Genomic DNA, 25,803 nt, shown 5'->3' on the forward strand with positions numbered 1-25,803 from the left:
TACAAAGTAATAGTTATAGAAGGAAAAATTGTAATAATGGAAAATTACAGAATATCCTGTCAAAGATGTCTGCGCTAACAAGATGAAAATTGTTACTGTCATGTAAAATCTCTTAGAAGTCCAGGCTGAGCTAGCTTCCCTCTCTCTAAATCTTCACACATATCCTGAAGACAGATCCTGTTTTTGAATGACTTTGCCCATGTTTCTACTATCGTAATAATAAGCTGCTTCTTTTTGTGCTGCCAGTGTTTCTACTGAAGATGTTCTTCCTTCTGTCCATGTTCCTAAGGGCTCTTTTTAACAGAAAATTAACACACCTATTGGCACCATGATACTGATAGCACATCACAGACACACACAATGACAAAGGTATTAAGTGGGATCTGGGATCATGTTATAATTCATGCTAAATTAAATTTTGCATTATTTAAACATGCATTAATCCCAGCCTAGCTGGATATGAATGAAATCTCCCCCCCACCTTTTTTTTTTTTTTTTACAATGCTACTATACTATTTGTTCATGCTATCTTCCCAATGGTATTACTTCTCCACTCCAAGACCTTCTCTAGCTCCTTTCCCAGGGCTCTCCGCTGCATCTCTGTGAGGTGCTTCCCTCAGCTTGACACTCAAAGTTCTCCACCCTCTGTTCCAGTTCAGGGAGACAGGCCTGGTCATAATTGTCACAGTCCATCTGTCCCAGAGTCATTGCTCATATCCTGCTCCTCCTCCTCTCCCCTGCCTCTCTCAGCCCACTTTCCGAAGTCCTAACCTTCACCCCCTTCAAGGGCACCTCAGATTCTTTCTCCTTCACAGAATACACATCTCAGAGCTAGAAGAGACTTCAGCCACCATCTGGTTATATGAGTCTTTCTGAGAAGTCACTCCACTATGTACAGTGGGGATAAGTAATTCCACCACCTGGGCTTGAAACCCTCTGGGAAGAGCATCTGCTACATGCAGAGATGAGGCAGCCACTTTGACACAGTATTGAGGCAGCTAGGTGGTCTAATGGGCAGTGCACTGGACCTGGAGTCTGAAAAACCTGAGTTCAGACATGGTCTTGGATTTGAGGATGCATTGCCTTAGATAAGTCCCTTGACCTCTGCCTGCCTGGATTTTCTCAATTGCAACAGGGTATGATAACAGCACCTAAGTGCTTTGTTGTTATGAGGATGAAATGAGATAATACTTGTAAAGTCCCTTGGAAAAATAACAAAATTCATCTGGAAGAACAAAAAGTCGAGATTATCAAGGGAATTAGCGTGGAAAAAATATGAAGGTGGCCTAGCCATACCAGATTTCAAATTATTTTACAAAGTGTAATCATCAAAACAGTCTGATACTGGCTAAGAAATACAGTGGTAGATCACTGGAATAGGTTAGGTACACAAGACACAGGAATCAGCGACTATAATTACCTACTGTTTGATAAACCCAAACACCCCAGCTTCTACAATGAAAAACTGCTGAGAAAACTGGAAAACAGTATGGTAGAAATGAGATATAGACCAGCATCTTCCACCATATGCCAAGATAAGGTCAAAATGGGGACATGATTTAGATATAAAAGGTGGTATCATCAGCAAATTAAGAGAACAAGAAATAGTTTATCTATCAGATCTATAGAGAAGGGAAGAATTTTTGATCAAAAGAGAGACAGACAACATTACAAAATGTAAAATGGATAATTTTGATTATTTTAAATTTAAAAGGTTTGTCACAAACAAAACGAATGTAACCAACACTAGAAAGAAAACAGAACCCATTTTTACAGCAATTGTCTCTGATAAAGGCCTCAGTTCCCAAATATATAGAAAATTGAGTTAAATTTATAAGAATAGAAGTCATTCCCCAGGATACAAACAGGCAGATTTCAGATGAAGAAACTAAAGGTATCTATAGTCATATTAAAATGCTCTAAATCATTACCAATTAAAGAAATGCAAATTGAAACAACTCTGAAGTACAACTACCTTATACCTATCAGATTGGACAGTGTGACTGAAAATGATAAATATTGGAGGGGATGTGGAAAAATTGGAACACTAATTGTTGGTGGAATTGTCAACTGATCCAAGCATTCTGGAGAACAATTTGAAACTAGGCCCAAAGGGTTATAAAATTGTGCATACCCTTTCACCCAGCAATACCACTAGTAGGTCTGTATCTCAAAGAAATTTTTTTTAAAAAAAGGAAAAGGACCTATTTGTACAAAAATATTTGTAGCAGCTCTTTTTGTGGCATCAAAAAATTTGTATATTTAGGGGATGTCCATCAACTGGGGAATGGCTGAACAAGCTGTGGTATATGAATATAATGGAATACTATTGTGCTGTAAGAAATGATGAGCAGGTGGATTTCAGAAAAACCTGGAAAGACTTACATGAATGCAAAGTGAAGTGAACAGAACCAGGAGAACACTGTACACAGGAACAGCAACATTGCATGATGATGTAAATGACTTAGTTATCTCAGCAATACAATGATGCAAGATAATTCCAAAAGACTCATGATAAAAAATACTATCCATCTCCAGAGAAAGAACTGATGGAGTCCAAATGCAGATCAAAGCAGTCTACTTTTAATTTTCTTAATGTTTTATGAGTTTGGTTTTTTTGTTTGTTTGTTTTTTGTTTTTTGGTCTGTGTCTTCTTTTGCCACGTGACTAATACAGAAACACGTTTTGTATGAATGCACATGTATAACCTATATCAAATCGCTTACCATACGGGATATAGATTCCCAAAGTGGGCAATACTGTCCCTTGGGGGGGTACTAGAACAATCCAGGGGGTAGTAGTAGGCTTGGGTGCTATTGGGAGGGCATTGAATAAAACTAAGGGGGCAGTGGAAGAATAAGGAAAGAAGAGAAGAAAATTTTGAAAAACTGTTTGGTACATGTTTCAGTTAAGTTGTAGTGATTACATTGGGGCAGCTGGATGGTGCAATGGATAGAGCACCAGTGCAGGAGTCAGGAGGATCTGAGTTCAAATCTCACCTCAGACGCTTGACACTCACTAGCTGTGTGACCTTGGGCAAGTCATTTAACCCCAATTGCCTCATCCTGGGTCATCTCCAGTCATTCTGATGAATATCTGGTCACTGGATTCAGATGGCTCTGGAGGAGAAGTGAGGCTGGTGACCTGCACAGTCCTCCCTCACTCAAAATAAAGTCAAGTGTAAGTCATGTCATTATTTCTCTGATGGCATGGTCTTCTTTGGCAACAAAGGACAAACACACACACACACAATCAACAACATGAGTGATTACGTTATTTTTCAAACAAACACACAAAGTGCAAGTTATAACCAATCAGTGGTCAAGTCTGCTGATAGGTCTTAACAAGCAAGGGTTGGGAGGCGAGCAGGTTGCACATTGTTGGGTAGTCCAGCATGTATCTGCAGGAATATGTTCGTGTAATGACTTGTTTACAATATGATACTATGTGGTTACACGATGGAATATTGTGTCATCAAAATTTCAATGCAGGGCAAAAAATCCACAAATTTACAATGAATTATTAAACTTAAGACATGTCATTTATAAAATAGTTTATATATTGTTTGAAATAAAACAAGTTTCTTTAAAAAAAAAAGTTAAAGAGAATAAAACCAATAGTTGGTTTTATGAAAAAAACTAATAAAATTGATAAACCTGTGGTCAATTTGATAAAAAAAGAAAGAAAGAAAGAAGAAAATCAAATTACTAATATAAAAAATGAAAGGGGTGAACTCACCTCCAACGAGGAGGAAATTAAAACAATAATTAGAAACTACTTTGCCCAACTTTATGCCCACAAATTCGATAATCTAAATGAGATGGATGAGTATTTTAAAAAATACAAATTGCCCAGATTAACAGAAGAGGAAGTTGAATACTTAAACAAACCCATCTCAGAAAAAGAAATTGAACAAGCCACCAATGAACTCCCTAGGAAAAGATCTCCAGGGCTGGATGTATTTACAAGTGAATTCTATCAAACATTTAAAGAACAGTTAATTCCAAAACTGTATAGACCATTTTTGAAAATTGGGGAAGAAGGAGTACTCTCAAATTCTTTCTATAATACAAATATGGTTTTGATACCTAAACCAGGAAGAGACAAAACAGAGAAAGAAAATTATAGACCAATTTCCCTAATGAATATAGATGCAATAATTTTAAATAAGATTCTAGCAAAACGAATACAGCATCTTATCATGAGATTAATACATTATGATCAGGTAGGATTCATACCAGGAATGCAGGGCTGGTTCGATATTAGGAAAACGATTAGCATTATCAATCGTATCAACTAACAAAACTAACAAAAACCACATGATTATCCCAATAGATGCAGAAAAAGCTTTCGACAAAATACAACACCCATTCCTATTAAAAACATTGGAGAACATAGGAATAAAGGGAACTTTCCATAAAATAATAAGCAGTATCTATCTAAAACCTTCAGCAAGCATTATATGCAATAGGGATAAGCTAGATGCATTCCCAATAAGATCAGGGGTGAAACAAGGATGTCCACTATCACCACTATTATTCAATATGGTACTAGAAATGTTAGCTGTAGCAATTAGACAAGATAAAGAAATTGAAGGAATAAGGATAAGCAAAGAAGAAACTAAGTTATCACTCTTTGCAGATGATATGATGATTTACTTAGAGAATCCCAGAGATTCAAGTAAAAAACTACTTGAAATAACAAACAACTTTGGCAAAGTCGCAGGTTACAAAATAAACCCGCACAAATCTTCTGCATTCCTATATATTAATAACAAAGTCCAACAGCAAGAGATAGAAAGAGAAATCCCACTTAAAGCTAGAGTAGACACTGTAAAATATTTGGGAGTTTACCTGCCAAAACAAACCCAGGGACGATATGAACACAATTACAAGACACTTTTTGCATGAATAAAGTCAGATCTAACTAAGTGGAAAACCATCAGTTGCTCATGGGTAGGCTGAGTCAATATAATTAAAATGATAATTCTACCTAAATTAATTTACTTATTTAGTGCCATGCCAATTAAACTACCAGATAATTATTTTCTAGAGCTAGATAAAATATTATCAAAATTCATCTGGAAGAACAAAAGGTCCAGAATCAAAGGGACTAATGAAAAGAAATGCTAGGGAAGGTGGCCTAGCACTACCAGATCTCAAATTGTACTATAAAGCAGCAATTATCAAACCACTTGGTACTGGCTAAGAAACAGAAGGGTAGACAAGTGGTATAGGCTAGGTACTCAAGACACAGTAGGCAATGAATATAGCAATCTCCTGTTTGACAAACCCAAGGACCCCAGCTTCTGGAATAAGAACTCACTGTTCGACAAAAATTGACGGGAAAAATGGATAACAGTGTGGCGGAAACTAGGTATAGACCCATGCCTGGCACCCTACACAAGAATAAAGTCCAAATGGGTACACGATCTAGGTATAAAGATTGATACCATGGACAAATCGGAGGAGCAAGGAATAGTGTATTTATCAGATTTATGGAGAAGGGAAGAATTTTTGACTAAAGAAGAGACAGAAAGCATTATGAAGTGCAAGATGGATAATTTTGGTTACATTAAACTGAAATGTTTTTGCACAACCAAACCCAATGCAACCAAAATTTGGAGGGATGTAGTATATTGGGAAAGAATTTTTACAGCTAATCTTGGGGATAAAGGCCTCATTTCTAGAATATATAGAGAACTGAGTCAAGTATACTACAATACAAGTCATTCCCCAATTGATAAGTGGTCAAAGGATATGAACAGGCAGTTTTCAGAGGAAGAAATTAAAGATATCTATAATCATATGAAAAAATGCTCTAAATCATTTTTGATTAGAGAGATGCAAATCAAAACAACTCTGAGGTACCACATCACACCTATCAGATTGGCAAACATGACAGAACAGGAAAATGATAAATGTTGGAGAGGATGTGGGAGAGTTGGAACACTAATTCATTGTTGGTGGAGCTGTGAGCTCATCCAACCATTCTGGAGAGCAATTTGGAACTATGCCCAAAGGGCTACAAAAATGTACATACCCTTTGACCCAGAAATATCACTTCCAGGACTGTATCCCCAAGAGATCATAAAAGTGGGAAAGGGTCCCACATGTACAAAAATACAGCAGCACTCTTTGTAGTTGCCAAAAACTGGAAATCAAGGGGATGCTCATCAATTGGGGAATGGCTGAATAAATTATGGTATATGAATGGAATGGAGTACTATTGTGCCATAAGAAATGATGAACAAGAAGACTTCAGAGAGGCCTGGAAAGACTTGTATGATCTGATGCTGAGTGAAAGGAGCAGAACCAGGAGAACTTTGTGCACAGCAATGATCACAGTGTGTGAGAATTTTTTCTGGTAGACTTGGATCTTCATAACAAAGGACATTAAAAAAAAAATTCCCAATGGTCTTCTAAGGCAAAATGCCTTCCACATTCAGAGAAAGAACTATGGAATTCAATCATAGAATGTAGGAGGTCATTTGTGTGTGTGTGTGTGTGTGTGTGTGTGTGTGTGTATTATGTTTTGGTTTGTTATATGATTTCTCCCATTTATTTTAGTTCTTCTACACAGCATGACTATGATGAAAATGTATTCAATAGGAACGTATGTGAGGATCCTATATAGAATTGTATGCCCTCTTGGGGAGGGAGGGGAGGGGAGGAGATAAGGGGAAAAACAATCTAAGTTTTATGGTAGTGATTGTAAAGCATTAAAAATAAATAAAGTGGATATAAAAAAAGTTAAAGAAAGTAGATTTCTGGGGGCACTGAGTGATTTTTTTTTTCAGAAAGGGGCATTAGGCCAAAAAGGTTTGGGAACTGCTGACTTGGGGGGAGGAAGGAGAGGGAGGGAGAGAATTTGGAGTGCAAAATTGTAAAAATAAATCTTAAAAGTTATCTTTACGTATAATTGGGGAAAGTATTTAAAAAGAAAATTAAAAAAATAGTTGTAAAGTACCTGGCACATCCTATATAAACGGTAATTATTGTTATTATAAAGTACTTAGCACAATGTCTGCGGGGGGGGGGGGGGGGGGCAGGGGAGGGGGGGGGGGGGTTGTGCCACAGTAAAAGGGGAAGCTTCATCATCTCATCCAGTCCCTGTTGGCTCCTGTATCTGTCAGAATTCACACTGGGTACAACTCAGTCCAAATCAGTGTGATGTTACCAAGCACCTACCAGATCCCTGTGTGTGTGTGTGTGTGTGTGTGTGTGTGTGTGTGTGTGTGTGTGTGTGTGTGTGTGTGTGAGAGAGAGAGAGAGACAGAGACAGAGAGAGACAGAGACAGAGAGACAGAGACAGAGACAGAGAAGGCTTCCCAGAGCAGGTGACACTTAAGCTGACATGACTAGGAAGTGGGTATATTCCAGGTCTGGGGACCAGTCTGCACAAATATGTTATCTATATGCCCTTCCTTCCTTCCTTCCTTCCTTCCTTCCTTCCTTCCTTCCTTCCTTCCTTCCTTCCTTCCTTCCTTCCTTCCTTCTCTCCCTCCTTCCTTCATCCATCTGTAGATTTCCACCAGTTTTTCTAGTCTTTCTCTGGTACCTGAAAAACAGAGACCAAGTTGAGGGCTGGCATTTTTCTGGCACTTCCTGTGCCTAAAGACTAAGGAGAGCTTGGCCTGATGGTTTATGGGAATTCCAATGAGTCACCTTGGCTAGCCTGCCCACAACTTCCTTTGGGGAGGAGGCCCAGGGGCTCTTCATCCTCTGACAATGGCGTGGTTGGTGCCCCACAAAGGGGTCACCGGGCCTCTTCCTTAGGCGACTTCATTTAGTCATTAACTCCAAGCTCTGACTTCCCGTGTGTGGTCCCAAACTGGGAGGTGGTGGGTGGTTGAGGGGGTGCTTTGCTGGTTCAGGGAGCTCCAGGGAGAGAGAAGTTTTCATTTCTATGAGTTGTTTTGGTCTCCTCCGAGGCCCTGCCAACCCGGTGAGATTGGGTGGCACTGAGAAAATGATGCCCATATTCCAGATGGGGAAAGTGACTCGCCCAGTGTCACACAGCCTTAGCAGGGCTCCCGAGGTTTCCCGTGGCCTTGTCTCTCCCCTCTCCCAGTCTGCAATCTCAGAAGCCGCTACGGGCGCTTGTGTCCTCGGACAACCCTTCTCCGGAGGGCGGGCTGCCAGCCGGGAAGGCGTCGCTGCCCTGGAAGCGCAGGGCTGTCGGGAGCCGCAGAAGCGTCCTTCCAGGGTGGGGAGAGAGAAGGAAAGGGGGAAGGCTTAGCTTCGCCTTGAGGCCTCCTGGAGGAGGGCGGGACGCCAGGCGGCTGGCAGCCCGAGGGGCCCAGCTCCCACAAAGCCCTCGCTGTGTCGCGCTGGCTTCCCGCTGGCCACCCCAGCTAATGAAAGAGTCAGGACTTGCGGTCGGGGCGGAGAGGACAGGGGAGGCGATGGGCGGCCAGCAGCTCGCCGCCGTCCCAGTCACAGGCTATTCTGGGCTCCCCTTTGGGCGTGTCCAGGTCCGGCGCTGCCAAGCGGCTTGGGGTGGGGCTGTGCCCTGGGCTGAGTGGGCTTTGTTCGGCTCCCAACCTGGGCCAGGGAGCCGAGGGTCAGGAGGTCAGGTGGGCCCGCTTGGAGGGGTCCCTGAAGTCAAGTTGTGCGGAAATCCGGCCCTAGTCTCCCCCTGGAACTGCAGCGGGGTGTGTGTGTGTGTGTGTGTGTGTGTGTGTGTGTGTGTGTGTGTGTGTGTGTGTGTGTGTGTGTGTGTGTGTGTGTGTGTGTGTGTGTGTGTGTGTGTGTGTGTGTGTGTGTGTGTGTGTGTGTGTGTGTGTGTGTGTGTGTGTGTGTGTGTGTGTGTGTGTGTGTGTGTGTGTGTGTGTGTGTGTGTGTGTGTGTGTGTGTGTGTGTGTGTGTGTGTGTGTGTGTGTGTGTGTGTGTGTGTGTGTGTCAGAGACAGACAGACAGACAGACAGAGACAGAGACAGAGACCCAGAGACCCAGAGGAGGGAGGGAGAGCGCGCGTGGTGGAGCGAGTTTCGGGGCTGGGGAGGAAGGATGGGGGGGGTGCTGGCTAGGGCCCGGCCCCCAGCGGGGGAGCGGGACTGCAGGAGAGAAGAAACCACGATTGCCCCAGACCCATTCTTTGCAGGAGGTAGGGCATAGGGGAAGGACTGAAGTCCAGACCAGGCTCCCCTGTCTCCTCTTCTCTTCCCAAGCCCCTCAGAACCTAGGGGCTAGAGGGCGGCCGCTGGCCTGGACTCCCGTGCGGCCGTAGGGGCAGGGGCAGGACCGGGTCCCCCAGCCCCAACCCCCTCCTTGAAGGCCAGACCGCAGTTAATTTCGGGCGGGGCGGCTCGGAGGGCTCGGAGGGCGGGTGTCGCTGTCTGGGCCCCGGGGAGGGGCTGGCGGGCCAGGGCCCGAGCCCGGGAGGCAGTACTGAGGTTGGGGTTGGGGTTGGGCTCGGCTCCCTCCCTCCCTCCTGCTTGTCTACCCGCCTCCTCTCCCAAGGCCGGCCCCCAGCCCCTTGGTGCCGCAGCCTGCTCCCTGAAGCTTGGCTCGAGCAGCAACTGGCACAGCTGGCCCGAGCCTAGCTGCCATGGACTCCAACGGAGGCTTCCTGGCGCTGCATGGTGAGCATCCCGGCCTCCCGCGGGGACCCCCCTTCCTTCCTCCAGCCCTTCTTCTTGTCAGGGCGCGGCCAGGTCCCTCATTCGCCGGAGACGTGCGCTGAATTCTGTGTACCTGTGTGTACGTGTGCGTGACCGTGGGGGGGGGGGGCTGTCTGTCCCAGTTTCCGAGCTTGGGATCCTGTGTGCGTCTGTGTAACTTTGTACGCGTAACTTTGTAACGGTGTATGTGTGGGACCGGCTGGCTTGGGAGGGACGAGGGTGTGTGTGATGTGACAAAGTTTTGTGCGCTTGGAACCGTGTGCGTGAGTGTGTGTGTGTGTGTGTGAGATCTGGTAGGAGACTGCGTGCGGTACTACCCGCGTCTCATTGCGTTCAGAGATTGGGTTGCGGACAGATTCGGTAGGATTCGGTTTGGCCGTTTGGCCATAGATCGGGGCGGGGCAGTAGGGATGGAAAATACAGGTTTGAGTGCGCGCACACACCACACACACACACACACACACACACACACACACACACACCACACACACACACACACACACACACACCACACACACACACCCACACACACACACACCCCCACACACACACCACACACACACACACACACCACACACACCACACACACACACACCACACACACACACACCACACACACCACACACACACACCACACACACACCCCCCCACACACACACACCCCCACACACACACCACACACACACACCACACACACCACACACACACACACACACCACACACACACACCACACACACACCCCACACACACACACACCACACCACACACACACACCACACACACACACACACCACACACACACACCACACACACCACACACACACACACACACACCACACACACACACACCACACACACACACACACCACACATACACACACACCACACACACACACACCACACACACACACCACACACCACACACACCACACACACACACACACACACCACACACACACACACACACACACACACACACACACACACACACACACACACACACACCACACACACACACACACACACACACACCACACACACACACCACACACACACACACACACACACACACACACACATCTGGGTTGATAGATTTAGAACATAGAATGGCCACGTGTGTGACAGCCTCTTGCTGTGGGGCTCACGCGGTCCATCCTCGGCCCCTCTGTTCTAATAAGAGAGTATTTGTGTTGGGGAGGGGAGGGCCTCCCCCTGCTCCTGGGACTACAAGCTCTGTTTGTCCCGGCTGCGGGCTCTCAGCGGGGAGCGGGGGGAGGGTCACACTCCACGGGACGCCAGGAATGCTGAAAGCTGGGGAAGGGCAAGAAAGACCTAGACACCCCTGGCCCCTTACCCTCCCTCCCGCCCCCTTTCAGATGGACCTCGCCCGGGGCTAGAACCGGAAGGCGGTAGAGGGTCAGTCGGCCCACCTTGGCTAGCGCTCCGGCTGAAGCTACGCCTCCACTTTTAGCCCGGTCCGATGGCCGAGTCGGAGGGTGCGTCTGCGCTGTCCTGTGCTGGCGGCTGGGGCTGTAGAGGAGGGGGCTCACGCAGGGCCCCCGCCAGCTTCCCCTTCTGCTAGAGTATGTCCTAGCTGGGAAGGGCTTTTTGTTTTCTGGGATTTTTTTGGTGGGGGGAGCCTACTGTCCGTTTATCTGGAAAAGGGGCTCTGGCTTCCTCTAGTTCGTAGGGGGGGGGGGGGAGGAGAAGGAGGGAGGGGAAGGTGGCCAGTAAGAGGGCACTGGAACATTGGGACATGGGTCACCAGGAAGGGAGACCCCCAGGGCTTTGGAAGGGATCTTGGGGAGTATCTCGTTCAAACCCTCTTTTCCAGAAGAGAGAACTGAACCCCAAGAGCAAAAGTGACCAGAATCCCACTGGCTTCAGAAGCAGGACCCCTGCCTCTGGGCCCAGCCTTGTCCCTTCCATTTTCCCACCTCAGCCTTGCAGGTTCTCACAAAAGGTCTTTGACCAACCATAGGGTAGGGAGAGATCACCGAACAGTTCTTACATAAGGTGCGAGACTTGTGCTCCAGAGAGCCTAATGAACCGTTGGAAGGGTGAAAAGGGCTGAGGGGAGGGGGCAGAGCTTTGCCCCCTTTCCCATCCCCCCCTCACTCCTACCCTAGGACATGCCAAGCAGAGGTCCGAGGATTTGGCGGGGAGGGGGCAGCCAGCATTCTCTCTGGGCCCTCTGATCCAGGGCCATGGACAGTTTCTTGGTGGAGGCTGCAGGAGAAATGGGAGGGACAACCCTGGCTACAGACAGATTACAGAAATTTGGGCTCTGCCCTGCCAGCCTGAATGACTTCTTGGGGTATCTTTCAGAGTCAAGCTTTCCCTGGGGAGGGTCAAGACCAAGGTCCAATTCCTGCTCCATCTAAAGGCCAAGCCTCATCCCACCCTGTCTTCTCCCCACCCCCTCCATCCTGGCCCCTCCCCCTCCCCCCCCCCCCCATCCTGGCCTCTCTCCCTCCCTGCCTCACAATAAAGCAGTTGTCTTTTTTGGGGGTAGTGGTAAGATGCTGCTCTGATGACCAAGATCAGAAACACTGATAGAACCACATCTAATCTCAGCCAGAATCTGAGAGGGTTTGGTTCCAGTGATTTACAGAAAAGAAGAAAGAGCAACATTTAACTATATCCATAATCCTAGAAATGGGGGGTGACAGGAGTTCCCTGCTGCAGAAGGGGAGCAGGGGAAGGGGAATGAGGCTCTGTGGAGAAGTGGGGGCAGTATTCCTTTGGTTGTCATGTTTCGTAGGTCATGGGGTTTTCTTGGCAAAGATGCTGGAGTGGTTTGCCATGTCCTTCTTCAATGTGTCCCCAGTTTACAGATAAGGAACTGAGGCAGACAGGGTTAAGTGACTTGTCCAAGGTCACACAACTAGGCAGTGTCTGAGGCTGAATTTAAACTCAGGTCTTCCTGACTCTAGGTCTGGTGCTCTAGCCACTGAACCACCCAGCTGCCTGAGGCGTCCCTTGGCTGCTCCTGCAGCTCACACTGCCCATCCCAGGTGCTCTCCTGAACATCCTGGACAGTGACTAGAGCAGTGAAACTGGAAGAAGTCTCTGAAGCTATTAAGTCTGATCCCTTCATTTTACAGATAAAGAAGCTGAGGCTTAGGGAAGGTAGGTGAAACAACTCCCCCAAAGTCACAGAGAGAGTCAGGATCTGAACCCATGTCTTCTAGTGCTTTTTGCCTAGTTCCATGCTGGAATTTAGGGATCATGTTAAGCATCTCATTTTCCAGAGAAGAAAGCTGAAACCAACAGAGAAGTGACTGGTGCAAGGTCACACAAGTGACAGCTCAGGGCAACCTGGCTGCAGATTCAATATCAAACACTTCCTGTTGGTATATGTGACCCTGGGCCACCGATTTCATCCCCCTGAGCCGTGTCCTCATCTATAAAATGGAGCTAATAAAAACTCGAATGTTTATGCACGGAACACTAGGTGCTTAAATTTCTAGAGACCTTTAAGATATCAAAGTACATGATCTCTGTTGTCTCCTTTACTCACCTGTCTACCCCCCCCATCCCACCCTCGCCCCAGTACTGCTGTACTGATGGAAGGGGCCTGGCAGAAGCACTAATGGGTGTCTGAGGCACTATTGGAATTCAGGTCTTAACACTGTGTTCTAAATGCTAGCCACAGCACTGCACTGCCTTGGCAGAGTTTCCTATTGGGGTTCAAGATCTTTGGTAAAGACCACCTCTACCCATGTATCTGCAGCTATTACTCAGCATGTACAGGATGTGTCACTAAGGCACATGAGCTGAGCTCAGGAGTGTCTCAGCCTGGCCTAAACCCTAAATGGGCATCTGAAGGGGGTAGGGAGGCTGGCAGCCTTGGAAAGCCTGGCGTAGCCTTAGGCTGTAGTGACCTCAGACAGCCCTGAGCACTGGAGAATCAGGGGCTCCTAGTGGAGTCAAGAACGAGAGGGAACATTTGCACAGACTTCCACAGCCTGCACCATCCTGGGCACAGCACCTGAATCGGCTCAGGGAAGGGGCTGCTCCCTTGCCCCCTGGCCAGTGGCTCCTCTGTTTCCTCCCCACTCATTGGCCTGAGAGGTTCCCCCATGACACCCTCTCCTGCATAGTGTGAGCCTTCTCTCACCTGGGCAGATCATCCCTGGGCCCTCTCCCTGATGCTCACGTGTCGTGGTTTCTGTGGATTTCACAGATAGAGGATGCTCAGATATTTGGGCATCAGACTGCAGCTCAGGCTCTGCTCTTTGGACCATTTGCTTCGCTCTTTGCCCTGCTCTGGCCAGGCCTGCTACCTTATTGCTGTTGGATTTTCTTTCTCCTTTTCCAATTGTCTCCATTTTCTTACATAAAATAACTTTTGCTGCTGTTCATTCATTTCTGTTGTGTCTGATTTGTGTGACCCCATTTGGAGTGGTTTGCCATTTCCTTCTGCAGTTCATTTTACAGATGAGATAACTGAGGCCAACAAGGTGAAATGACACAGCTACTGTCAGAGGCCGGATTTGGAGTCAGATCTTCCTAAATCCAAGGCCCTGTGTCCTATCCACTGTTCCACCTAGCTGCCCCAAGCTTCACAAAGTATTTAGCTACATAAAATAGCTACTCTATGGCATGTGTGGGATGGACTAGCACCTCTAGGGGGAGAACTAGAATGTCTGGGGCCAGGACTGCTCCACACCCTGGTAAAACTGTCCCCGCAGACAGGGGTGGGGGTTGGGGATGCAGGGGGTGTAGCTGACAGACCTCAAACCCTTCAGTGAGTTAGCGGGGTGTCTGCCCCAAAGCCTGTGGGGACTTCCCCTGGCGGGCAAAATGGGCGGAGGAGAACAGCATGTTCCAATGACTGGGAAGATAGCTAAAGGCAGCACTGTGGAGGCTTAGGCTTAGAGCATGGTTAGACATCAAAGACCCCATGGTCTCACCCACCACATCCTGAGCCACAGTCTGGCCTCTTGACTTTTAACGTGCCCCTGGACTCTGATGACTCTGGAGGAGAGGGTGAAGCTGGTGAAGGATGACCACCCCTGTGACTATACACTCTGCCCAAGAATCTCTGGAGCATCTCCTCAGGCCTTTCACACACTCCCTCTCCCTCCCTCCCTCCCTCCCTCCCTCCCTCTCTCCCTCTCTCTCTCTCTCTCTCTCTCTCTCTCTCTCTCTCTCTCTCTCTCTCTCTCTCTCTTCCCTTTGCAGCAGGGGTAGAGCACTAGAATTGGACTCCAGCAGACAGGAGTTCTATGCTGTCCCAGGTGCTTCCTAACTGTGTGACCCTGGGCAAATGACCATATCCCTCAGCCTCAGTTTCCATATCTGCATAATGGGGATAGTAACAGCTTTTCCCCCCACTGATTCATTGTGAGGATATATGCAATATCACATAGCTATAGATATGTCAGCAGGCATTGTTCTTTTTCCTTCTTTAATATTTGGACATTCTGAACTTAACAAACATTAAATCGAGTGTTTCTTTGTGGCTAATAGAGCAGTAAGTATAGCAGGATTTTGCCCATGAAACGATGGATCCCTTATTGTACTCAGCTGGCTTTTCCTTTAAAGGATTAAACACATTCATCGTGGTACTTTCAGAGTTGCCCTGTTCTGTTTGCCTCTTCTGTGAATTTTTGAAGAGAGGACTCATGACCTACTCTCTTTTCTTTTCCATGACAAGTGTTGCCCTAGCTTCCTCCTTTCAACCTTTCCCCCAAATCATCTTTTTTCAAAAGAAAAAGAAATCCTTGTAACCAACATGCACAGGCTCACCAGACAGATGGCTGCATTGGCCACGCCCACAAATGCCCGTCTCCTTCTGTACCCACCCCTTCTCTGACAGGAGGTAGGCAACAGGGTTCATCATCAGTCCTCACGCATTCATCAGAGTTCCCAAGCCTTTCAAAGCTGCTTGTCTGTCCAATGGCATTGTTACGGTGTATGTGTTGTTCTCCTGGGTCTGCTCACTTCACTCTGCATCAGTTCGTGCAAGTCTTCCGAGGTTTCTCTGACCCTTCCCTTTCATCATGTCTTATGGTGCAGTAATACTGCATGGGATTCATACACCATTCTCCAGATGAAGGCAATCTTCTTAAAAGTTCATTTCTCTACTATAGTGAAACAACAACCACCAGTTATTATTCATAAATCACTAGAATACAAACCCAACATTGGATAAATGGAGGAGGCACATGCCCAGTTCACAGGCTGGAAACAATATTTCCAGCTGGACTTGGGGTCACAAAAAGACTTTGTGCTGGAACTGGGCCTTGAACTGGACCTTACAGAGAGGAGGCTTTCAGCAGGAGAAGGTGTGGAAAAGGGTATCGTGGAGGAGGGAACAGCAGGAGTGTGGGATGGCAAAGGCCTCCAGTGTTGTGGCGCCATGGCTGTGGCAAGAGTCAATGAGTGTGCTGGCACTGGGCCAGATGCCAGAGGCCCAATGGGACAGCAAGACTGTAACTCAACTGTAGGTACTAGGGGTGGGAGAGAAGGGAGAGGACAGTGTGGACCACCAAGGTCCTCAGGACACATGCCTTCACTTCTCTCTTGGCTCTCCAGATTTGCACAAAGATCATTTGAAAGAAGTGGGGATGAGGAGAAGAGGGGCCTCGGGATGGGGCTGAGAATCCAGGAAAGGTGTCCTGGGGACAAGAAATGAACCTGAGCTCTGTTCAGCTTGGCCCCAGGGGGACCACGAGCAATGGGGGATTGGGGTGAGGGGGCTGATTTAGGCCTGAGATCAGAAAAAGCTGTCCCATTGGGCTGGCTTAGGAGGCAGTGAGCTTTTCATCCTGAGAGATTTCCATGTAGGGCTGGATTTGTCATGAATACTGTAGAAGGAGCCTCCAGGACGGCCTTGGTGATCTCTTGGCCCTTTCCAGCTCTGAGGACTCCTTTTTTAAAATTTCTTTTTAAAATTATTTAATTAATTTGTTTTCAGTTTTCTACAATAACTTCCATATAGCTTAGATTTTTCCCTCCTCCCTCCCCCATCTTTCCCTCTCCTTTCTCTCCCCCTCTCTGAGACAGCGTACGGTCTTATATAGGTTCTACACAAACATTCTTATTAAATACATCTTCACCTTCCTCATGTTGCATAGAAGAATTAAAATGCATGGGAGAAACCATGAAAACAAATCAAAACATAACAAGAGAAAATGGCCTGCTTCATTCTGCATTCCAGTTCCATAGTTCTTTCTCTGGATGTGGAAGCATTTTGCCTCAAGAGTCCTTTGAGAATGTTTTAGGTCCTTGCATGGCTGTGAAGGGCTAAGTCTGCCAGAAAACTTCCTTGCACACTGTGGTTGTTGCTGTGCACAGAGTTCTCCTGGTTCTGCTCCTTTCAGTCAGCATCAGTTCATATAAGTATTTTCAGGCCTCTCTGAACTCTTCCTGTTCATCGTTTCTCATAGCACAATAGTATTCCATTACATTCGTATACCACAACTTGTTCAGCCATTCCCCAATTGATGGGCATCCCTTTGATTTCCAGTTCTTGGCCACCACAAAGAGAGCTGCTATGAATAATTTTGTACATGAGGGACCTTTTCCCATTTTTATGATCTCTTGGGGATACAGTCCTAGAAGTGGTATTGCTGGGTCAAAAGATATGCATATTTTTGTAGCCCTTTGGGTATAGTTCCAAATGGCTCTCCAGAATGGTTGGATCAGCTCACAGCTCCACCAACAATGAATCAGTGTTCCAACTCTCCCACATCCTCTCCAGTATTTATTATCTTCCTGTCCTGTCATGCTAGCCAATCTGATAGGTGTGATATGGTACCTCAGGGTTGTTTTAATTTGCATCTCTCTAATCAATAGTGATTTAGAGCACTTTTTCATATGACTATAGATAGCTTTAATTTCTTCCTCTGAAAACTTCCTGTTGATATCCTTTGACCATTTATCAGCTGGGGAATCTGAGGACTCTTTAACACTAAAATTGTGAGGCCCTGGATCCTAGGCCCTCAGGGTTGGGGCAGCAAATGGAGTTTTTTCCTGTTGGGTCCCCTAAGGCCTAGGTCCTTGTTGTACAGATATGCATGCTGCAAGATGCCTGGTGAGGGCAGAGGCAGAAATTTCTTATATCCTGAGTTGGAACTTCTCATATGCTTCCCAGTGTAGGACTGGCTTAGAGCTCTAGCCTTGGGCTTCCTTTTCTTATCTCTGACTTGTTCTCCCCATCCTATCCCCCCACTCTTAGTAGCAGATCTGACCTCTAGCCTTGGCTCTCCTTCCCCTAGCTGCCCTGCTCTTGAGGACTGAGTTATTCTCTGTTCCTATGTGGACACTCTACAACATCTCCAGCATCTGAGCCCTTTTATCCTGCCTCCTGGGGACCTCTGTGTGGATATTCCAGCTAGCCTTCTCTTGTAACAAATTCAAACCAATCAGGAAAATCAACCAAAGTAGGTGCCACATCTGAGAGTGCATGCACCATTGCGCACCCACAGTACCCCACCTCTCCAGCTGAAGTGCATTTCCCCATCTCTCCTCTGGGGCCAGTTACTTATGATCATCATGCAGCCTTCAGCACCATTTTGTTTTCCCTTTCATTGATATTCTACTACTCATCCTTCCCTTCCTGCGTCTTTCTGTGCTTGTCTGAATTCCCCATGCTCACAGCATCCTATATCTAGAACTGGGACCTCGGAAACTATCTAGACCATTACCAGCCATTTTGCAGATAAGAGAGTGAGGTCCAGAGGTAATACGAGGTGCTGAAGGGCGCACGGATGGCAAGCAGGATCCCAACTGTTCATGCTCCATCACACACCCAGGCGCCACAATTTGTTTGGCTGTTTCCTGGGGGGTGGCTGCATGCTTCATTTCTTGTTCTTTCCTTCCACAAAAAGTACTGACAGATTTTTTGGTCTCTGAGACATTTCTTTCCTACCCAGCTCCTGGGGTGTGCACCTGCTGCTGGGCTCCCCTCTTTTTGGTGGCAGCGTCATGTCTCTCCTGGTCGTCCTGGCTTGGAAGCTGCATTCCTCCTGGTCTGTGCTCTCTGCATCACATTAGTCAACAGTTTTTCTTTCATGACACTCCTCCCTGGACTGAACCTGAGCACCCTTTTCCACCACTGCTGCCCACCCTTGTCCAGGGCCTGGCAGGCCCCCAGGTGCAGCAGTAACCTCCTAACTTTGTTGGCTCCTCCTCTGATTTGCTGTCAGATTTGTCTTCATAGGCTGCCTTCGATGGGCCCCTTTCCTCAGTGACTGCCACGGACTGTTGTCTATGGCAGGGGTCCCCAGACTCTCCCATTAGGAAAAGCAAAGCACGCACTCGTTGACAGGTGCATGTTGATTCCTCAAGTGCATATCTATCTACTATTTTCTATGTCCACTCATGTTTTAGGTCGATTATAAAATGGGAGATCCTTGAGGTCAGGGGCTGATTCAGCTTTGGCTGGGTGCCCTCCTTGCCTGCTCCAAGACCTGGAGCCACGTAGGTGCTTAACAAGTTCCTGTTGACAAATTGATAAAACATGAAAAAAAATTTAAAGGAAACAAATACTGTTTTAAAATAGTACATGTCTAGAGGATCTCAAGGCAGGAGCACCGAGCACTGATATGGTCCTGTGTGGTTGGCAAAGCACTTCACAGGCAGTTTCTTTTGATCCTCACAACAACCTTTTGTCCCATTTTACAGACGAGGAAATTGAGGCAGGCAGAAGGTAAGTGACTTGCCCAGGGTCTCACGGGTGTCTGAGACCAGATTTGAACTCAGGACTTCCTGACTCCAGTTCTAGCACACCACCCACAGGCACATCTGACCCAGGCTAGGTGGGTGATTTTCGACAAGTCACTCAGCATTTTAGTGCTGTAGGCAACCTTCCAAGACCATATGCATTAGTAGAGGGGCTGCGTCACCTGGGAGCTCCCTATCCCAATGAAAACACAAGGCCAGTCATAGAGAGCAAGTTATTATAAATAATATTTTGAGTGAAATTAATGTGAGTTGAATACACTTCCTCATTTTCAAAGAAGCCCTGGGTATGCCCTGGGGAAGAGGGTAGACATCAATAATAATTGTCTCATGATTATTGGGTCATTTTGATGACTGTTGTTAGTGTTGCCCACGCAGGCTTAGGAGCTACTCTTTCATCGTAGAGTTGATCCCCAGAGCTCAGCGAGTGACGAGTCCCTTCAGTGTCTGGGGGTGACTGAAGGGCTAGAGGTGGTTTTCTAAAGCTGGATACAGCTCATGAGGCTTCAATAGTGTCCACCCCCGCCATGACTATCAGTTGACATCAGTCAGCCAGATTTAATTAGTTTTTAGAAACAGATCTTTACTAAGTTGGTAACACTGATCCACAACATCCCCCAAAACTATGGGCCCACTCACCCAGCAGTACTGAGTCCAGAGGAAAGTGGGTGCGAGCTTAAAGAGCACTGGCTATGGCAAAGAGGTACCAGGGCTTGGTGGCAGGAAGTTCTTCTTCCCCTTAGGCATGTTGTAGTCCAGCCAGGCTCCTTGAATCTGCCTTTCCTCATCAGCCATCTGCCTGTGGCTGCCAGTGTAGCCACTGCCAACAACCGCTACCATCACAAAGATGATGACACTGATGCGATCCTCCAACTCTCAGGAGTTCCTCTTCTGGTCAAGGTATAGGAGAGGGGAGAAAGACACCAAAGCCCAGGCTCTTCTTATTCTCCCTTCCAAGTGATTCCTTCTCAGGCCCTTGGGCAATGCTCTCCTCTCTGAAGCCAGCAGCTCAGTTCCTCCATGTTCCTTCCCAACTGGCTCACCGTTTTATAAACCACTCCACAAGGCTTATCTGTGTTCTCAACCTGGCTGAACACACTCTGGCTCACTTGATGACTTTCTAAGACTTCTAAATTAATTTGGTATTTAGTATTTATTAGCCACTTAGTGTTTAGTATTATTCCCTTAGTAACATGGTATTAGTCATGTTATAGACATGTATAATCAAGCAAAACAAATTCCCCCATTGACCATGTCCCAAAACATGTCTCAGTCTTCACTCCAAGTTAAGAGGTGGATAGCAGGTTTCATTGGGCCATGAAGTGGAGCCATAGCTCACAGAGGGAGGGGTCTGGAGTCAGGGAGTCTTCTTTCTGAGCTCAAATCTGGCCTCCCCGATCCTTATTAACTGTGTGCCCCTGGGCAAGTCACTTCACCCTGTTTGCCTCAGTTTCCTCATCTGTAAAATGAGCTGGAGAAGGACATGCCAAACTCCAGTGTCTTTGCCAAGGAAACCCCACATGAGGTCAGGAGGAGACAGATATGACTGGGCACCAATGCCATCAAGCATATCTTGTTATTTTCCTCTGTAACTGAAAGTGGTCCCTGCACCGATCAGAGGAGTCTTTTAAAGTTGTTGTTGAACAATGCCGCTGTTATCGAATACGTTTTTCTCCTCATTCTGTTTCTGCAATCAGACTCCTGCCGAGGATAGGCTGGAGAGGGGACTTGAGGCAGGCACTGCAGTGAGAGGGTCCCTGCAATAATCCAGCTAGAGGTGAGCCAGCCTCATGGTCATGGTGGTGAGAGGACAGAGAAGGAGCTGTACTCAACAGATGGTTGTCATGGAATCCACCAGGCTTGGCAGCAGATTGGGTCTGGGAGAAAAAGAGAGAGAGCAGTCCATGATGACTCTGACACTGTGAGCCTGGTGCTTGGGAGGGTGGTGATGCCTTCAACAGTCATAGCCAAGTTGGGAAGAGCAAAGTTTGGTGGGGAGATCTTTTCCTCGCCATGGCTGTGCACTCAAAATGAAGAAGAGGGGGCTCTTAGTCACTGTCCCTCTTCTAGCACAGAGCCTGCAATGCAAACTCACTTCCCACAGTCACAAGGAGCTCTGAAGGCCAACAGGGTATTGAAGATAGAATTTCCCCAAGGGCACCTGTGGGCTGCTGCTCCAGTTCCAGGGTCTCATTGAGATCAAAAGTGCCCCAAGGGATCCACACTAGGTACAGAAGGAGGGTAGCACCGGAATCTTTTAGAGAATCAGAAGAGTCTTAGCTGGCAATAGGTGAAGGGCGGATCACATTGGAAGCCACTGGTTGAGAGAAGATAGTCCAAATTCCTCAGGCCCTCCACTGTTGGGTTCTCACCTGCCTTTCCATTCAATAAACTCTTCCAATGTGCTTACCCCATACGGAGCAGAGAGCTAGGAACTCAGGGGTGATCAATCAATAAAAATTGATTAAGCATCTACCCTGTTCCTGGTGCTACGAGCTGGGGATGAAGGGACTAAAATGAATGGACTCTGCTGTTAAGCAGATTAGATTCCCTTAGGGAGACAAGATGGGCAGGCATGGGTGTGCACCAAGTAAATATAAGACTGTATGGTGAGGTGGAGGGGAGGAGAGGCCAGCAGCCAGCAGCCAGCAGCCAGCTAGCTGCACGTAGGAAAGATCAGGAAAGGTCTCATGTCATTGGTTTAGACCCAGAAAGGCGCATTAGAAGTCATCCAGTTCAACCTCCTCATTTTACTGATTAGAAAAGGCACTAAGTGACAGAACCTAAATTCAAGCCCCAGGCCTGTAGCTCCACATTCAACACACTTTTTTGGATACAAATATCACAACATTTGGGGTTTTGAGTTATCAGGTATAGTAGGAAAGCCGATCACCCTTTCTCAGATGGCTTCTACCCTTGTGTGGTCAGAGCTACGCTTCCAGATCCTCCTTCAGGGTCCCAGGGGCTTGACATCTTCCCTCAGCTCCTGGGGAGAACTTTCTTTGACTAGGCCTTGTGCATGAAACCATGGGCAGGGCAGTTGCTTAATGGGGGCTTAGAAAGAAGAATTCTTCTTAACCAGCCTCAAACACCATTGCTGAGCCCATTTTTTGTCTAGGGAAATCCATGAGGGTCCACATCCATGTAGCATAATCTTTTTTTTCTGCTTTGTGGTTTCTAAAGTATTACTGGCTGATAACATCTCTGTGGTTCCTCTAGAGTCTCCACTGGGATGCATGGTGGTGGTAGGGGGAGATGTTGGGGGAGAAATCTTGGTTATTTGGAAAGAGAATTCCCTCCTCTGTGTGTGTCCTCAGGGTAATCTCTCTTCCTCCCTCCCTTCCTCTCTCCCCCATCTCATGCTCCTTTTAATTACTCCCAGTATACTCTCTCTGCAACCACCACACATACTGACATTTCAGAGAACTTTTTAGTTACATTTTTCAATTAACGAGCATTTATTTTCTTTTCCTTCTCAATCCCCGCTCTGCTCTGAAAAAACAAAAGTGAGTCCTCTAACAAATATGTGTAGTAAGTAAAACAAATTCCCACTTGCTCATGTTGAAAAGATACGTGTCATTCTACATATTTAGCTCATCCCTCCCCTTTAGCGTCAGTCCTGTAGAGTCCTGGTTGGTCACCTGTTGATCAGCTATTATGTCTTTCAAAGTTGTTTGTCTTAACCATGTTGTTATTGTATACGTTGCTTTCCTAGATCTTCTCATTTCGCCCTGTATGAATTCATATAAAATCTTTCCCAGTTCTCTGAAACCAACCCTTTCCTCATTTCTTATGGCTCTTGACATTCTTATATAAAAATGTGTGTGGTCTTTCCCCAGTGGATGGGCATACCCTTGGTTCTTTACTCCTACAGAAAGAGTTGCTATAAAATTCTTTGTGCATGTGTGTCCTTTTCTACTTTTCTTTGCTCTCCTTGGTGTACTGATAATCACTGGATCAAAGGGTGTACACCCTTTGGGAGTTTAGGAACTTTGGGGTCATAGTTCCAAATTGCTTTCCAGAATGGCTGAACCCATTCACGGCTTCACCAACTGTCTATTAATGTACCTGTTTTCCCATAGCCCCTCCAATATTGGTTGTTTTTATTTTTTAATTATATTGCCAGTCTTCCTGGTGGGGGTACACTCTTGGAACTGTTTTAATTTCTGTTTCTCTGTTAGTGATTTGGAACATTTTTAAAACTACATCTATTGAGAACTGCTTATCTATAGCCATTGAACATCTGTCAATTGTCAAATAGCTTTTACTCAAACTGGAATCAATTCCTTATTTATCTTGGAAATAAAACCTTGAATCTGGTTTCTGTTTAAGACCCGTTGGTTGTTACAGAAATTAGATAATCTTTAAAAAAAATCATCATGGAATGGCTTGAAGGACATAATAACTGATCAATGCGGTGACCAACCAGGATTATACAAGCCTGGTTGTCTGTACTGTGCACCCCTTGACGGAGAGGCTCAGGGAGAGAGCCAGCAGGGAGGAGGAGAAGGAGAGGAGGAAGGAATCTCATGATTACTGTTCTCAGTGATTGGGGAGTTGTTAGTCTCTTCCCCTTTTGCCTCAGCACTCTGTCCTGAGCAGCCCAGGACCCTCTTTCCTCCATGGAGCAGAGAAGGCCATGGAACCCTAGGGCACAGCTCACCTTTTGCCTTTAGCAAATTTCCATGTCCCTTTCCATTCTCCCTCCTGGGTGAAGGTGAAGAAGCTCTTGTCTTTTCAGGCACAGACAGAATCCCTCTTGGTCCCCAGGGGTCTGGATGCTGAATTCCTCTCTCAGTCAGCATGCTTTGTCTCCAATAACTAGTTTACACAGTTAGAAAGTGAATATTCTCTCCCTTCACAGAGCTTATACTCTCTCCAAGTGCCATAGCTCCCAATCCTCCTGAGAGCTGACACCAGTCAAGATGGTGCCCCAGCAGTCTTCTCAGCACACTTCTGGTCCCTTCACCTGGCCTTCTCTGCCCCAAACCATTTTCCCTTTCTTGAGTCCCCACAGCACTTGGTGTTTGAAGGATTGGCTGGTAGTCACCAGTTTAGTGCCTCCACGCTGCAGTGGAGTATCCCACCCCTGGCTTCTGATGCCAGGAGCTTGTCCATCTAACCCTCATAGCCTGGGGTAGGGAGGAGCAGCCCAGCTCCCTGATCTGGGAGAAGCCCTTGGGTCCTAGTGCTGAAAGGCTCAGCCCTACATCGGCCCAGAGCTCCAGAGACCAGGCCACCAGACTCTGTCCTGCCCAAGTAACTCTGTGGTCACTTCTCTCTTGTCCCGTGAAATGGAGTGGTTAAGACCAAATGTTAATGGTCTTTTCTGGCTCTAGGGGCTGCCATCCCTTCCTCCTCCTCTATGCCACCCCTTCCTGTTTTAGGGAGGGGGGAAGACAGAGCTCGGAGCAGTAAGTGCTTTCAAGTATATTAAAGACATGGGAGGAAACACTGGGAATACCCAGAGAGCAGGTAAACTGGCGTCCAAGCCCTCAGGGAGCTCCACCCCCAAGCAGGGTCACTGTCTCCCATAGCATAACAAGATAAGTGAGTCCAAGCTGCAAGAACCAGTGGGCCCCTGGATCCACCATTCACATGGATCAGGGAAGCCCTGTGAGACCAACGAGGTTCTTTCCTCCTGAACAGGCATGAAAAGAAAAGTCCTTTCAAATGTGTAGATGTTCCCAGGGCCCATTCCTTGGTGTCCATCCTGTGCTATGTGAGTGAGGGTATCCCTAAAACCTGGCACAGGCCAAGCACTTCGTAAGTATAAGTACTCTGAATCACTCACAACCCTTAGCATACTCATTTTACAAATGAGGAGCTGAAGCTCCAAGTGGCTTGCCCAGGATTCGAATCCTGGCATCCATAGGTAGAGGTCAGTGCTTTTACCTCCATGCCATTCCAGTTCCAGGAGGAGACCCACTCATTCCCACTGTGGATGGGCATGAGGATGTCTCTCACCAGCACCAGTGAGTGCTTGATCATGTGTGTCCCACAGACCCTAAGTTGCAGCGCTATGCTACAAAGACCGGACTCTGGTGCCCAGGAAGCCCCTGGGGGACACAGCTCCCCAGGGGAGGAGACACAGAGCAGTCACGGGGTCAGACCTCTGCTCCCAGAGCATTGTCTGAGGACTCGCGCGTCTGAGAGTGGAAATATTGCCAAGGGGAGAGAACAGGGGACAGGGAAAAGGGGAGGGCCCCAGGACAGGACCTTGGGGAGCAAGTGCCCCCCATTGATTTACTGAACTGAGGCTGGACCCTTCCCTTGGCAATGATAGAGGCTGGGCCTGGAGTCAGAAAAACCTGAAACATTAGTTGCGTGACCTTGGGCAATTACTTAACTTGTTTCCTTATCAGGAAAAAGGAGATAATAACTCACCTTTCTCCCAGGGTCATTGTGAGGAAAGAAAGAAATCACCTTGGTAAAGCTCTTGGCACAGTGCCTGGCACACAGATGGGTGCCTAATCCATGC

The 25,803-nt window shown here is 47.0% G+C and overlaps 1 protein-coding gene across 3 annotated transcripts in view; it reads left to right on the plus strand.

The window, feature by feature from the left end:
* The first annotated feature begins 8,992 nt into the window (after positions 1-8,992).
* Positions 8,993-25,803, plus strand: part of PLCD1 (phospholipase C delta 1) — a 49,222-nt gene continuing 32,411 nt past the window's right edge. Inside the window, exon 1 of one of the 3 annotated variants that reach the window (XM_072599178.1) lies at positions 8,993-9,108. In XM_072599178.1, the coding sequence (XP_072455279.1) occupies positions 9,012-9,108 (97 nt within the window). In that variant the 5' untranslated portion in view covers positions 8,993-9,011. Of the gene's footprint in view, positions 9,109-9,342; positions 9,587-25,803 lie in introns of those variants that run through there. The other 2 variants (XM_072599179.1, XM_072599181.1) reach the window with 2 other exon arrangements.

This window comes from Notamacropus eugenii, chromosome 3, assembly GCF_028372415.1.
Source record: "Notamacropus eugenii isolate mMacEug1 chromosome 3, mMacEug1.pri_v2, whole genome shotgun sequence".
NCBI classification, from domain to species: domain Eukaryota; kingdom Metazoa; phylum Chordata; class Mammalia; order Diprotodontia; family Macropodidae; genus Notamacropus; species Notamacropus eugenii.